This window comes from Haliotis rubra, unplaced genomic scaffold, assembly GCF_003918875.1.
Source record: "Haliotis rubra isolate DU_JTF1 unplaced genomic scaffold, ASM391887v1 Scf626, whole genome shotgun sequence".
Lineage (NCBI taxonomy): Eukaryota > Metazoa > Mollusca > Gastropoda > Lepetellida > Haliotidae > Haliotis > Haliotis rubra.
This window is the reverse complement of record NW_025767331.1, coordinates 387729-403460: the sequence shown is the minus strand read 5'-3', so window position 1 is coordinate 403460 and position 15732 is coordinate 387729. Positions and strand designations below refer to the sequence as shown.

At 36.6% G+C, this 15732-nt stretch overlaps 1 protein-coding gene across 1 annotated transcript in view; it reads right to left on the bottom strand.

Moving 5' to 3' along the window:
• LOC124256361 (cubilin-like) overlaps positions 1–13540 on the bottom strand; it is a 38709-nt gene extending 25169 nt beyond the window's left edge. The window contains exons 1-2 of the mRNA XM_046690363.1: positions 13166–13540; positions 4641–4758 (exon numbers count right to left, since the gene is read on the bottom strand). Coding sequence (XP_046546319.1) covers positions 4641–4758; positions 13166–13226 — 179 coding nt within the window. The 5' untranslated portion in view covers positions 13227–13540. The remainder of the gene's footprint in view (positions 1–4640; positions 4759–13165) is intronic.
• Positions 13541–15732: the final 2192 nt, after the last annotated feature.

The window sequence follows — 15732 nt, the reverse complement described above, 5'->3', positions numbered from 1 at the left end:
GATTCAGGTTCTTCTGGGGGTGTTTATGTTTATATATGATTATTATTCCCCAAAGTGATGATTCAGGTTCTTCTGGGGTGTTTATGTTTATATATGATTATTATTCCCCATACTGATGATTCAGGTTCTTCTGGGGTGTTTATGTTTATATATGATTATTATTCCCATAGAGATGATTCAGGTTCTTCTGGGGTGTTTATGTTTATATATGATTATTATTCCCATACTGATGATTCAGGTTCTTCTGGGGTGTTTATGTTTATATATGATTATTATTCCCCATAGTGATGATTCAGGTTCTGCTGGGGTGTTTATGTTTATATATGATTATTATTCCCCATAGTGATGATTCAGGTTCTTCTGGGGTGTTTATGTTTATATATGATTATTATTCCCCATAGTGATGATTCAGGTTCTGCTGGGGTGTTTATGTTTATATATGATTATTATTCCCCATAGAGATGATTCAGGTTCTTCTGGGGTGTTTATGTTTATATATGATTATTATTCCCCATAGTGATGATTCAGGTTCTGCTGGGGTGTTTATGTTTATATATGATTATTATTCCCCCATAGAGATGATTCAGGTTCTTCTGGGGTGTTTATGTTTATATATGATTATTATTCCCCCATAGTGATGATTCAGGTTCTGCTGGGGTGTTTATGTTTATATATGATTATTATTCCCCATAGAGATGATTCAGGTTCTTCTGGGGTGTTTATGTTTATATATGATTATTATTCCCCATAGTGATGATTCAGGTTCTGCTGGGGTGTTTATGTTTATATATGATTATTATTCCCCATAGAGATGATTCAGGTTCTTCTGGGGTGTTTATGTTTATATATGATTATTATTCCCCAAAGTGATGATTCAGGTTCTTCTGGGGTGTTTATGTTTATATATGATTATTATTCCCCAAAGTGATGATTCAGGTTCTTCTTGGGTGTTTATGTTTATATATGATTATTATTCCCCATAGTGATGATTCAGGTTCTGCTGGGGTGTTTATGTTTATATATGATTATTATTCCCCAAAGTGATGATTCAGGTTCTGCTGGGGTGTTTATGTTTATATATGATTATTATTCCCCAAAGTGATGATTCAGGTTCTTCTGGGGTGTTTATGTTTATATATGATTATTATTCCCCAAAGTGATGATTCAGGTTCTTCTGGGGTGTTTATGTTTATATATGATTATTATTCCCCATAGTGATGATTCAGGTTCTGCTGGGGTGTTTATGTTTATATATGATTATTATTCCCAAAGTGATGATTCAGGTTCTTCTGGGGTGTTTATGTTTATATATGATTATTATTCCCCATAGTGATGATTCAGGTTCTGCTGGGGTGTTTATGTTTATATATATGATTATTATTCCCCAAAGTGATGATTCAGGTTCTGCTGGGGTGTTTATGTTTATATATGATTATTATTCCCCAAAGTGATGATTCAGGTTCTTCTGGGGTGTTTATGTTTATATATGATTATTATTCCCCATAGTGATGATTCAGGTTCTGCTGGGGTGTTTATGTTTATATATGATTATTATTCCCCAAAGTGATTATTCAGGTTCTGCTGGGGTGTTTATGTATATATATGATTATTATTCCCCAAAGTGATGATTCAGGTTCTGCTGGGGTGTTTATGTTTTTATATATGATTATTATTCCCAAAGTGATGATTCAGGTTCTTCTGGGGTGTTTATGTTTATATATGATTATTATTCCCCATAGTGATGATTCAGGTTCTGCTGGGGTGTTTATGTTTATATATGATTATTATTCCCCAAAGTGATGATTCAGGTTCTTCTGGGGTGTTTATGTTTATATATGATTATTATTCCCCATAGTGATGATTCAGGTTCTGCTGGGGTGTTTGTGTTTATATATGATTATTATTCCCCAAAGTGATGATTCAGGTTCTGCTGGGGTGTTTATGTTTATATATGATTATTATTCCCCATAGTGATGATTCAGGTTCTTCTGGGGTGTTTATGTTTATATATGATTATTATTCCCCCATAGTGATGATTCAGGTTCTGCTGGGGTGTTTATGTTTATATATGATTATTATTCCCCAAAGTGATGATTCAGGTTCTTCTGGGGTGTTTATGTTTATATATGATTATTATTCCCCATAGTGATGATTCAGGTTCTGCTGGGGTGTTTATGTTTATATATGATTATTATTCCCCAAAGTGATGATTCAGGTTCTGCTGGGGTGTTTATGTTTATATATGATTATTATTCCCCATAGTGATGATTCAGGTTCTGCTGGGGTGTTTATGTTTATATATGATTATTATTCCCCAAAGTGATGATTCAGGTTCTGCTGGGGTGTTTATGTTTATATATGATTATTATTCCCCAAAGTGATGATTCAGGTTCTGCTGGGGTGTTTATGTTTATATATGATTATTATTCCCCAAAGTGATGATTCAGGTTCTGCTGGGGTGTTTATGTATATATATGATTATTATTCCCCAAAGTGATGATTCAGGTTCTGCTGGGGTGTTGATGTTTATATATGATTATTATTCCCCAAAGTGATGATTCAGGTTCTTCTGGGGTGTTTATGTTTATATATGATTATTATTCCCCATAGTGATGATTCAGGTTCTGCTGGGGTGTTTATGTTTATATATGATTATTATTCCCCAAAGTGATGATTCAGGTTCTTCTGGGGTGTTTATGTTTATATATGATTATTATTCCCCATAGTGATGATTCAGGTTCTGCTGGGGTGTTTATGTTTATATATGATTATTATTCCCCAAAGTGATGATTCAGGTTCTGCTGGGGTGTTTATGTTTATATATGATTATTATTCCCCAAAGTGATGATTCAGGTTCTTCTGGGGTGTTTATGTTTATATATGATTATTATTCCCATAGTGATGATTCAGGTTCTGCTGGGGTGTTTATGTTTATATATGATTATTATTCCCCATAGTGATGATTCAGGTTCTGCTGGGGTGTTTATGTTTATATATGATTATTATTCCCCATAGTGATGATTCAGGTTCTGCTGGGGTGTTTATGTTTATATATGATTATTATTCCCCATAGTGATGATTCAGGTTCTTCTGGGGGGTGTTTATGTTTATATATGATTATTATTCCCCATAGTGATGATTCAGGTTCTTCTGGGGTGTTTATGTTTATATATGATTATTATTCCCCAAAGTGATGATTCAGGTTCTTCTGGGGTGTTTATGTTTATATATGATTATTATTCCCATAGTGATGATTCAGGTTCTGCTGGGGTGTTTATGTTTATATATGATTATTATTCCCCATAGTGATGATTCAGGTTCTGCTGGGGTGTTTATGTTTATATATGATTATTATTCCCCATAGTGATGATTCAGGTTCTTCTGGGGTGTTTATGTTTATATATGATTATTATTCCCCAAAGTGATGATTCAGGTTCTTCTGGGGTGTTTATGTTTAAATATGATTATTATTCCCCATAGTGATGATTCAGGTTCTTCTTGGGTGTTTATGTTTATATATGATTATTATTCCCCATAGTGATGATTCAGGTTCTTCTGGGGTGTTTATGTTCATATATGATTATTATTCCCCATAGTGATGATTCAGGTTCTTCTGGGGTGTTTATGTTTATATATGATTATTATTCCCCATACTGATGATTCAGGTTCTTCTGGGGTGTTTATGTTTATATATGATTATTATTCCCCATAGTGATGATTCAGGTTCTTCTTGGGTGTTTATGTTTATATATTATTATTATTCCCTATAGTGATGATTCAGGTTCTGCTGGGGTGTTTATGTTTATATATGATTATTATTCCCCATAGTGATGATTCAGGTTCTGCTGGGGTGTTTATGTTTATATATGATTATTATTCCCCATAGTGATGATTCAGGTTCTGCTGGGGTGTTTATGTTTATATATGATTATTATTCCCCAAAGTGATGATTCAGGTTCTTCTGGGGTGTTTATGTTTATATATGATTATTATTCCCTATAGTGATGATTCAGGTTCTTCTGGGGTGTTTATGCTTATATATGATTATTATTCCCCATAGTGATGATTCAGGTTGTTCTGGGGTGTTTATGTTTATATATGATTATTATTCTCCATAGCGATGATACAGGTTGTTCTGGGGTGTTTATGTTTATATATGATTATTATTCCCCATAGTGATGATACAGGTTGTTCTGGGGTGTTTATGTTTATATATGATTATTATTCTCCATAGTGATGATACAGGTTGTTCTGGGGTAGACTGTCCGACCCGTCACAGACGCTTACAAAGGCATGTAAATTGTTCCACTTCTGACAAAATAGAAAAGGACAGACGCATCAGACATCACGTTTGGTCACTGGTGGGTCAAATGTGGAAATTCTTGCAAAGGGCTTGAAAGTTGTAACATTGATCAAACCCCTTTTTGAGCAAAGTCGTTTCATAACGCGACTACCCCATAGGCTTGCCATTGCAAACACTACGTTCGTCACAGAGGGGCCATTAGAGAAGAAGGGTAACAACAAGGGAGGAGAAACAGAACCCTGGCGGACACCTGGCAACCGACAGCCCCTAATGTTTAAATCAAGTACAGTTCAAAAGCTGTTTGCCTTCCCGATCAAATACATAAGGAGGTACTCACGCAGGGTAGGAGAATGGGTTGAGGGATTTATCGGTAGATATGACAGTCCACTTGTTTCGAGACACCTTAGTATCGGTGCTGTTACATTGAATGCAGCATGCATCACGTTGACTGTATCCTGAAATCATAAAGAGACAAAATGATTTAGGTATTACGCCGTATGCATTGATAAGGTATTCTGCCATATTGACCATGAAATTATAAAAAAAACGCCATTGATACAGTAGTTTGGCAAATAAAATAGATGCTCAAGGGACCCTGGCTTTATAATTATGTATAACATCAGAAACGGTTTAATGAAACTATTTTCAATGTAAAGGGAAAATAACGTGAACGGTGGGCAGGCACATGTCATCGTATTCCAGTTGTGCAGATCCAGTGCAACTTGGCTGACACATGTCATCGTATCCCAGTTGCGTAGAACGATGCTCATGATGTTGATCACTGGATTGTCTGGACCAGACTCGATTATTTACAGACCGCCGCCATATAGCTGGAATATTGTTAAGTGCGGCCTTAAACAACCAACCAACCTTATATGCATATATCTGTCATATTTACGGTACAGCGTACCTTCTCTCTTCTGTTCACACAGTAATTCCCGTGTTTTGTCGTGACACCGTGTCATTATTCTCAGGGTTAATGGTTAACTCTCCATTAGTGTAAAACATGTGACAGGACACTATAGACACATTATACCTAGTACCGATTTAACCACTAGTATCTAATTTGCGTAGTTTCACACCCGGAAACGATTGGTAGCGATGTGCATGGTTGTTTTTTCCCCTCCCGAAGTTAATTGACTTTGTGTAGACTAAATTAAAACAAAACCCACTTTGGTCCGTGCTTGTGTCCTCCTTGAAAAAGATATGTCACATGTGATGAGCGAGCGCTTTACTGTCTGACCACCCTACACTTCTTAAAAAATTATGCTGACATCAATTTGGTTGGATTGTTGTTTGGATTGTTGTTTAACGCCGCACCTGACATCAAGTATTGAAAGTAGACTTTCTGACAATCTAAAACAATACAATAACACTTGCCCTTTTCTTTCCAATATGTTTGTGATGATTCATCAGTATTATCAATATCCCAGTTGTAAAACGGTCTGTATATAATGGAGTCCGATGGTTAACAGCTGTTGTAGTGACGACACAGTCTAGTCACACGCAGCACCCGATCACCATGCAAGTCAGCCATTATGACAAGAACAACGGCCTGGGGATCTATTCTGAGCTAAAATCCACACGCTGTCTCTTCCATTATGTGACCCGTGAAGATCCGGGTTAGAATTGATCTTAACCCATGCTTGTTGTAAGGAGCGACTAACGGGATCGCGTGGCCAGCCTTGCTGACTTAGTTGACACATGCCATCATATCTCAATTGCGTAAATCGATGCTTATGCTGTTAATCACTGGATTGTCTGGTCCAGACTCGATTATTTACAGAATAGCTGGAATATTGCTGAGTGCGGCGTAAAACTAAACTCACTCACTTCGATTATGTGTGTGACATGATGAACACGGGATGAGATCTGCATCATATATCAAATATCCTAATATAGAAACCACAGCAGATGACGGGGTACTTATCCTTAGTCTATCTCACAGTCCCTAAACAGCCCCTAAACAACATTACTTTCTCTTCCACCCTGCTTGGTGGTGGGGTAGCCTAGTGGTTAAAGCGTTGGCTCGTCACGCCGAAGACCCGGGTTCGAATCCCCACATGGGTACAATGAGTGAAGCCCATTTCTGGTGTCCCCCGCTGTGATATTGCTGGAATATTGCTTGAAGCGTCGTAAAACCAAACTCAGTCAGCCAGTCAGTCTTCCGCCCTGCCCTTCCTCAGATGCTTAACCCAAACTGAAGCAAGTCTAGAGTTCCTCAGTTTCTGAATCTCCCATCTCACTCCTTTTCACTTTAAAAGCAATTATTTGTTTCTGACAAAATTATATATATATTCAGAGACTAAGCGTTAGTCTATACTGATCCTGTGACGATGCCATCAGTCATCGTCTAATTAACTGCATCATATAATCGTTAATCCCTGTGTGTTGTATATACCGGTTTAATATCACTAAATAAGGTGTCCTCCCATTACGCAGACAGCCAGTTCGCAGACACCTTAAAACAACAACATTTACGGTTCAGTGAACAGATTATCTACTACCTGATACGTACAAATTATAATGGAATAGTCCGAATAAAACACAGGAACAAACTGAAGCTATATTATTTATTTTGAGAGATTGACGAAAAGACAGTAATTTGAATTTTTATTGCTGCAATATAAAACAGTTTTTATAAACATTTCGGTTTAACCTTCTAGTCTAACGGGAGTCGGCATCATCATATTGAAAACATTAGCTTAGCTATTTGAAATTGCGACACTGTTCTATCATATAAATCAAATAAAGACAAATGTGAACCTAAATATTCATATGGAATAAAGAAGTTATATGTTTTGCACATAATAATATTAAGATATATATATATATATATATATATACATATATATATATACATACACACACACACACACATATATACAATGTATATATATATGAGACGAGTGCACTTAATAACGATTTATTTAGAATAAACATTTAAAATATGACGAATCATGTCAATGTGGCCATGGATGTGAGAATGTTTTTCAATTACTTACTTGAATGTCCATTGTATACTACTCAATGACATAAACCGTTACAATCTTTAGAAAGTATTGTTAAAATTAGAACACTGATTGGTATTAATTGTATCTTACATGGCAATGCAGGTGTCTCATTTACTGCAAATCAGAATGATTGTAAATATGTACATATCTATATATCTCCAACAAAACGTTTTCTCAGTTAACTTGTGTTGTACATATGCTATTATTGGGAGGGGTCTTTTCTATCAATAAACACAATCATACCTCTCAGTGACAAACCTGTTTTATATTCGATAGTAATTGATAGTAAAATCAATTTTGAGAAGAGCAATCATTTATCATTTAATCACATCAAAGTTCTATTTACAATCAAACTTCTCAGTAACGAACCTGTTTCAGGCTCACCCTGCTCTACTCACCAGACAGTGGACTATTCCATTATACCCGTAGGTGTTACCCTAATTAACCTTCTAGCTCAGTGTCTGTCAGTTGGGTGTCTGTCAAATGGGTGTCTGTCAATTGGGAGATAACCCTAAATAAGAAGCTGTTTATCCAGTGTATCTGTCTTCAAGTGATTACCCTTCATGAACTGTACTTATGTCGTTAAGTATTTATAAAGTTTAATAACTTCTCCCACCTAACTTCTCAATTCCTAATTTTACTATAACACAACTAACATAAACTACACAGGCTAATGTAATAGCTATATGATTTTCTGGATAATGGAGGATGGTTGGGCATTTCTCCGGCCAACACAAAGCCGGTATATATTGACAAAATAAATCTTAAAACTTCACAAACTGACAATAATCTCAGGATTCAAAGATATTGCGTATATGTGCACCATCATTCGACTTCACAGACTGACCGACAGTAGTTTATTTACGTCACACTTCTGTACGTACGAATGCTATTTACAAACATTCAATAGAGTAAAATGTACACAGCCATTCAAAAGAGAATTATGAGAGACAATAATCATGATAAAACATAAAAGTTATCAAAACATTAAGTTAAGCACTAGAGGCACGGGGATGTGCGGTCACCTAACGCACCTCTCCAACGCATAGGCGTGTTCACAGGTTTGAAACCATTTTACTAATGTCGGAAACGGCAAGTGACCCTTCACCGCTGATGGCCCCAAACTGTTACTATATAGGCGTTACCAATAGCCCTGAAAAGTGTTACTGTGTTACCCCCCCAACATTGAGCTGACTCGACAGCCATTCTCGACATACGGAGCACAGCGCATGCCCTGTCACCGATCCCCTTTAAGTGAAAAACGTGACAGTCACAATGACTGTACTATATACAGTCCTTTTAAACCCGGCGAGGTCAAATATTTGCTTTAAAGTCAAGCAGTGTCGTTACTGTCAGCTCGCCTGGAAGACACATACGTGTTTCTTTTACGTTACATGAAGGCTAGCCTTAAAAGGTCTACGTCACGAACAATTCTGATTACATTTATTTATTTATTCATTTATTCATTTATTCATTTATTTATTTATTTATTTAACGTACATATAGAAAATACACTTCATAATAGTTATGGATTATAATTTGATATAACTATTGATCCTGTCAACTTCGAATTTGACTTTCCTCTGTGTAACATTCGTGGTCTTCCAAATATATGAAGTTATCTGTGGTGTGGTAGTATTTTATCAAATGTGTGAGATATCTGAATTCAAAGTTGTACTTTGCAATTGCAAACAAAGTATTTCGAAACTTGCTTTACTTGGGTTCTCAAGTATGAATGACGTTTGACATAGTTCTAACAGCGTTGTTTTATAAGAAACCTAAGTGTCAATGTAAATTTGTGGTTTGGCATGAGAAGAATGAGTCGCCATACATTCATATTTCACTCTCAGTATTAAATTACATTAATATATGTATGTTTGAAATAAATATACCATCATCCATCACACGATTGTATCAGACAGTCTCGGAATCTGTGTAGAGTCGTATTGTCTACGGATGACAATTTCACGGTCAGTGCGTTCAGGATGTTATCAAGCATATAATATGAGTCAACACATACCACCTCTTGAAGGCATTATGCGTCAGCAGTTGTCGCGTTGCTATATGGTACATGAACAAAGCTAAAATATAGATATAGGAGGACACTTCAAATTCATTTTGATGCATCAGTGACATTTCAAAATAGTGACAAAAATAATACCATTCCCTACCTAAAACATACGTTCCCAATTTTTACCAGGTGAACAACTGACTTTGCCTTTGCATATGTTTATGACAGGGCAGGATACGCTCACCTTTTCGTGAACACCATGAATCATCACTTTTTGATAGTGATTCATAAACACATGTGTGTTCTGTGAGGTGTTCTGTCGTCCCACCACATGTAATATTGCAGAGTGAGTGAGTGAGTTTAGTTTTACGCCGCACTCAGCAATATTCCAGCTATATGGCGGCGGTCTGTAAATAATCGAGTCTGGACCAGACAATCCAGTGATCAACAGCATGAGCATCGATCTGCGCAATTGGGAACCGATGACATGTGTCAACCAAGTCAGCGAGCCTGACCACCCGATCCCGTTAGTCGCTTCTTACGACAAGCATAGTCGCCTTTTGTGGCAAGCATGGGTTGCTGAAGACCTATTCTACCCCGGATCTTCACGGGTCTATTGCAGAAAGAGACGTTAAACAAACAAATAAACAAACAAACACAAGCTCATAATATAGTTGTAATTGTACAATGGACTCTGCTTTCAGCACAGATTTCATATTTAGGTGGAAAATGTTTAGTAACTTTAATTATCTTGTGTCTTCTTTGAAGCGCATAACTAAGTCCTATGGGACATGCATATGGTGTTCAGATCGATTCATGGATAATGGTTAAGAATATATTTTTAAATTAAAATGTAAACAAAATCAACTTGTAAATACTGTCAGAAATGTTTTTGTTACACAGGTGATTTCAGTTACATGTGTTATCATTCCCACCAGAAATACACATCAGTTTGCACGGGGTAAGAATGAGACGTGGCTTCGATGTTTCCCCAGTACGAAATAAAAGCTACCCCGGACTGTCGTGATTTGACGTATATGTTCCAGTACATGCCAGGTCCTCAGTGGGGATGTGACATAATATGGTAAGACACTGAAATATCCAAAAGAAGGAAAACTCGTTAACTGTGACGCCGTGTAAACAAGAAAACATATAATTTGTTTTTCTCAAAAAAAAAACCCAACATATTATTTGTTTTCAAAGACTGTCTATATCAAACCACACAATCGCTAGAGTTGCAGATGTACATTAGTACATATGATACATACTGGTAATGGGGTTCAAGGTATATGCAGGTAGAGGAGTTAAAGGTATATGCAGGCAGTGGAGTTAAAGGTATATCCAATTATTCAAGTTCAAGAAAAATACAAGTAATGGTTCTCAAGGTATATACAGGTAAAGAGGTTCAAGGTATGTGCGGGAAATGAAGCTCAAGGAATATACAAGTAATAAAATTCAAGTTAAATGGGTTTCGCTTTAGTTTCTATAAATTAAACAAAACTGAAAACGATAAGCCTTGGATCAGTTGCAATCAAAATGTTTTAATCGATATGAATACGTTCCATTCTAATAATGTCAAATCGGTTTTAATACTTTATTGCTTCAAACAATGAATGGCTTCTTCAACATAGTTTTGTTTGCATGTATCGGGTATTTTTACGAATACCAAAGCTATTTACCCATTCCATTAAACACAGGTAAATAGTGTCATGTTTAAAAGGTGGTTTACATTATCAATACTACGAACAACGTCACACTACGTCAAAGAGAGAATAATGATAAGATAAACGTATGATTGCATGTCGCATTATAGTAAGAGCATTTGAACACACTGGAGTTGTATGTCACGTACACAGGTGTCACACAGGTGTCACGGACGTGATTTACAAACATGCCGGAGAGTCAACGAGTAAGTCGTTACATGATAACTATGTCATGAGTTTTGTAATTAATGTAAGTTCCCCATTACTTATGACGCTGAAAGCAGAAACACGCCAACTCACGGGGCCCAAGTTCGGAATACAAAGTGTCTGAACAATCAAGGTTAAGAATGACAAGGTTAAAATGAACTTGACATATTACAATCGGGGTCAAGTTAGGGACACACAACATTCAGCTCCTGAAATTCAGGGACCTGGAGGTTCCATAAACTCGAGGATTTCATCTAGAAATTAATTTGATTTAACGCACGTGCTTATATCATTTTTCGCATATGTTTTTCGCTGACGATAATGTGATATTCTGTTTAGTGGAACAGGTGCATAATCTTTTGAGCGAAAACAAATATTATAACCTCTTGCTGTGTCAAGACACATGATACGCATAGCTACAGGACCGCCGCCATGTAACTGGAATAATTTTGCTGGGTGCGGTGTTAAACAAACAATATCATTTAATACAGGCTAACTTCCTTGTACGCTTGACTAAAAACTAACATCCTTATGCTAACAACTACCTACTAGCATCCTTACATACCAGCATCATGTTATATACACACAGACATGCATGTGCACACACACATACACACATACATACAGACATACATACTTATATATAACCACTAACATACATACTATTACAACTTGATACTAACACCATTTTACATATGCCTAAATACAAAATTCCTTTCATATAACTACATAAAGTATAAAGTAATTTCCTTTTACACATAATTGCATACTAACTTCTTATACATTTAATAACATACAATGATACTTTTACAAATAATTATGGACTAAATCATAGTACATAATTTAGTACATAATTTTACAGAATACTACAAACCAAGTTCCTTTTACATGTAAAGAAGTACTAAATTCCATTTACATATAAGTACATAATAAATTCCTTTTATATAAAACTACAAACTAAATTTATTTTACCCGTAGGGCGTTCTAGATTCCATTTACCGGTATATATAAGTACATACAAAATTCCTTTTACATACCACTACATCCTAAGTTTCTTATGTAAAAGTTTGACAACTGGTCTAATAAACACCATATTGATAATCCCGTTTGATACAGTTATACATAAGCGTAATACGATTCATAGGCACCGCCAGGGTCCTTATGCCCTCGAGCATAAACTTGGGGGTAGTACGGTCTTCACCTGGGTCATGCATTTATCCAACCAGGCCCACGTCGTTTTCACATGTAGGGGTCCATGTGACCTGTATCTTTTCACATTCATCTGACGCTCTGCGCCGATCAAATAAGATTTAAATTATGACCTACGCAAGTGGCTGGCGATGTGTGTAAACACACCGATCAAATGAAAGACAAACGTTTTGGCTAACACAAAGCACTATGCTGGGAGTTAGACCTTGGCTGTAAGCTAATGTTACACCACTACCTTAAGGCGGTGTCCCTTGGTGTTATCAAAAGGAATGTTTTGGTGTATTGTCGGGAATGGAGATGTCTGGAGACAACTTACTTTGAGCGTCGGAAAAAGAAATTATCACATTTAAACTCATGAACCTGATCTTTGGCTACAGCGGTCTAAACCGTCCATATCGCCATAGAAACGAAATAATAGGGTGTAAGTGTTTATTTTGTTTACAATAATAATGATACAGGTGAGTGTCACATTTCCGACATGAATGTCAAGGTCATGCCCGATAATCCGGTTATTGTGATACAGTAGCAATCCACAATGATAGGTAGAAAAATAAATATAACAATTACCTTTAAATGACCTCAGTTTAGTTTGTCGTTTCTGTACCATATCAGATATAATACACAGATTATCTGTGATATAATCTCATCAGCCACAGCTCAATGAAGTACAACACCTCGTGGCTCGTTGAACACAATATAGTAAGCAGTTATAACTTACCTTGATTAATAACTATGTAGATACAAGCCAGGTGTAACAACCAGGTGATAGCTTCTGACATGGTTACGCTGTGTCAATCTTATACAGCTCGGAGACACTCCGTCTTTTGAGTATAAACTGTGTAGCCCATCGGTAATCCAGGTAAAACCAGGTATTGCTTGTTTGTGCGTCACTACTTGCTTTTCACCTGTACTCCACGCAAGACAACACGCCGATAATCCCTCTCGTATCGACCTTTAGTCAGTATTTTTCACGTTTTCGTTGAAAATAAATCTAGAGCTCTTACTCCGCGATGGTGGACAACATTTTAGAGACCCACAAATGGCGAGTCTCTCTTCAACTTTGTAGCACCTGGCGTTTGTCAACCGTATGTATATCTATAAATAGACCGGGACGCGACATGTCCCCCGCTATAACGCCCTTAGGAATGAACACGAGACATTGTTACCAAACTGGTTTGTTACCAGCTGGTTACCCTAATTATGTTATTGCAAATCGAAGCGCAAGAAATATTACATAACATATGCTGACGGCGAGATCGCCCAAAGCTGTTAAACGCGTTATAGTGAAACTTTAGGAATATCGATTTAATGGGATTGGTCTGTGATCGAAACGAAACGAAGAACATATTAAATAACCGGTACGGCAATATTTACTATGCGATTCAGTAGCTTCACTACTGCGATAAGGATGAAGGGGCAATATAATAACCACGTTGCATCAAATATAATACTCTGGGACAAGGACCCGTGAAGATCCGGGATAGAATAGGTCTTCAGCAACCCATGCTTGCCACAAAAGGCTACTATGCTTGTCGTAAAAGGCGACTGACGGGATCGGGTGGTCAGGCTCGTTGACTTGGTTGACACATGTCATCGGTTCCCAAATGCGCAGAACGATGCTCATGCTGTTGATCACTGCATTGTCTGGTCCAGACTCGATTATTTACAGACCGCCGCCATATAGCTGGAATATTGCTGAGTGCGGCGTAAAACTAAACTCACTCACTCTGGGACAAGAATGACAAATAATCCGTCTCATGAAAACCAGGACCTATTGTAATATGATGAAATTTTTCGCATTTTCTTCCTTATGTAAAAAATAAATAATTAACATAATCAAGGTATAACATTTCTATGCTAGATGAATAAAGACACAGAATAATTTCATACGCGGATTTTGAAAATTTATTTCCTTCGGTGAATAAATGCCTGCATTCTTACTCACTTTCCCCTCAAATAGTCAGTGGAGACATACGTGATTCTATTTAATATCTATTCCTTTTATTGAGTGGTATTGGGTAACAGGCCACTAAAAATATTTCTCCTCAATATTAGAGAAGAAACATTGAAATTTAACCAAACAACATCTATGCATATTCTGTCAAATAGACACGCAAAATCAGACTTTAAATATAAATCTAATTTTTCTTGAAAATAAGCTCTCAAACTATTCAGTCGTTAGACGGGCGTTTTGCGACAAGGTGTTTGCATGTACACATACCGGTTGTCATCACAACCAATTAGATCGTTGTCATGGTTACCACAATATAATTGTTCAGTCTATCGGAATTACTACTAATACACTCTGCGTTTTAGGGGATAGGTTTTTTTTAAGCATGGTATGTAGTAATGACAGCGGACAGTTCACAATATCTGTTGCTGATGGTCTGCCGATTCCTGTCGACCTAAGATGGACTCACCATGGAAGCTGATCGATTGTAATTGGGCGTTGTCACTTGGCCTATGAGTGGTGATCTTTCTTTATACTAATGGCAGCAGGGCGCGTTTTATTCATTTAACCGGGTATATTTAACATTCTTTTTATAGCATTACCTAATTTGTAAAATATCTTATAGGATTTTAGTTTACAGCCAGTCAAGTTCCAAGAAAAATGATCCTGGACAAGGTACCTGAAACATCCTTTGCATAAATTTCATAATAAATTGTAATTCTGATTACATGCGAAATTCTCCATCGTTGTTATTACAATAGGCATTACAATTTGGGTACGCTTAAAACACATCGGCGTCTTGTACTGGCGCGAGCTAAAATTAGCCATTACTATCTTTTACGGGAGCTTCTATTAATACCATCGCCCTGTAATGTACGGAAATACCCGAACTTCTCCGGAATTTGTCGTAGTTAACTTTCGCATGGACGACTGAACCAGATTTGTTTACGTTAACGTTTGATTACTTTTAGGTGGATCAGTCAACAATGTGCCAAAGGACGCGATATAATTATGTGCTTATATCTTATTCTTTGTCATTGAAAGGGGGTCAAGGAGAAAAGATGATGAAGAGAAGAAATATATATCAACATGATATCTTTTGGAATAAAACTTAAAATACTTTCTTCTATGATTAATTGTTATTCATCAATGGTAAGTCGTAATCTTAATACTTTATCTAAATGAATGTTTGGTTGGTCCGATTCAAATGTTAATCTCCATGCATTTAAGTCAGAATTGTAACGCAAAATGGCTAATTAAGGAGGTGCTAGAGTGTACGGATCAACTTCACAGAATTAATATTTTAGGACATTAATTCACCCCGAACAGATAAA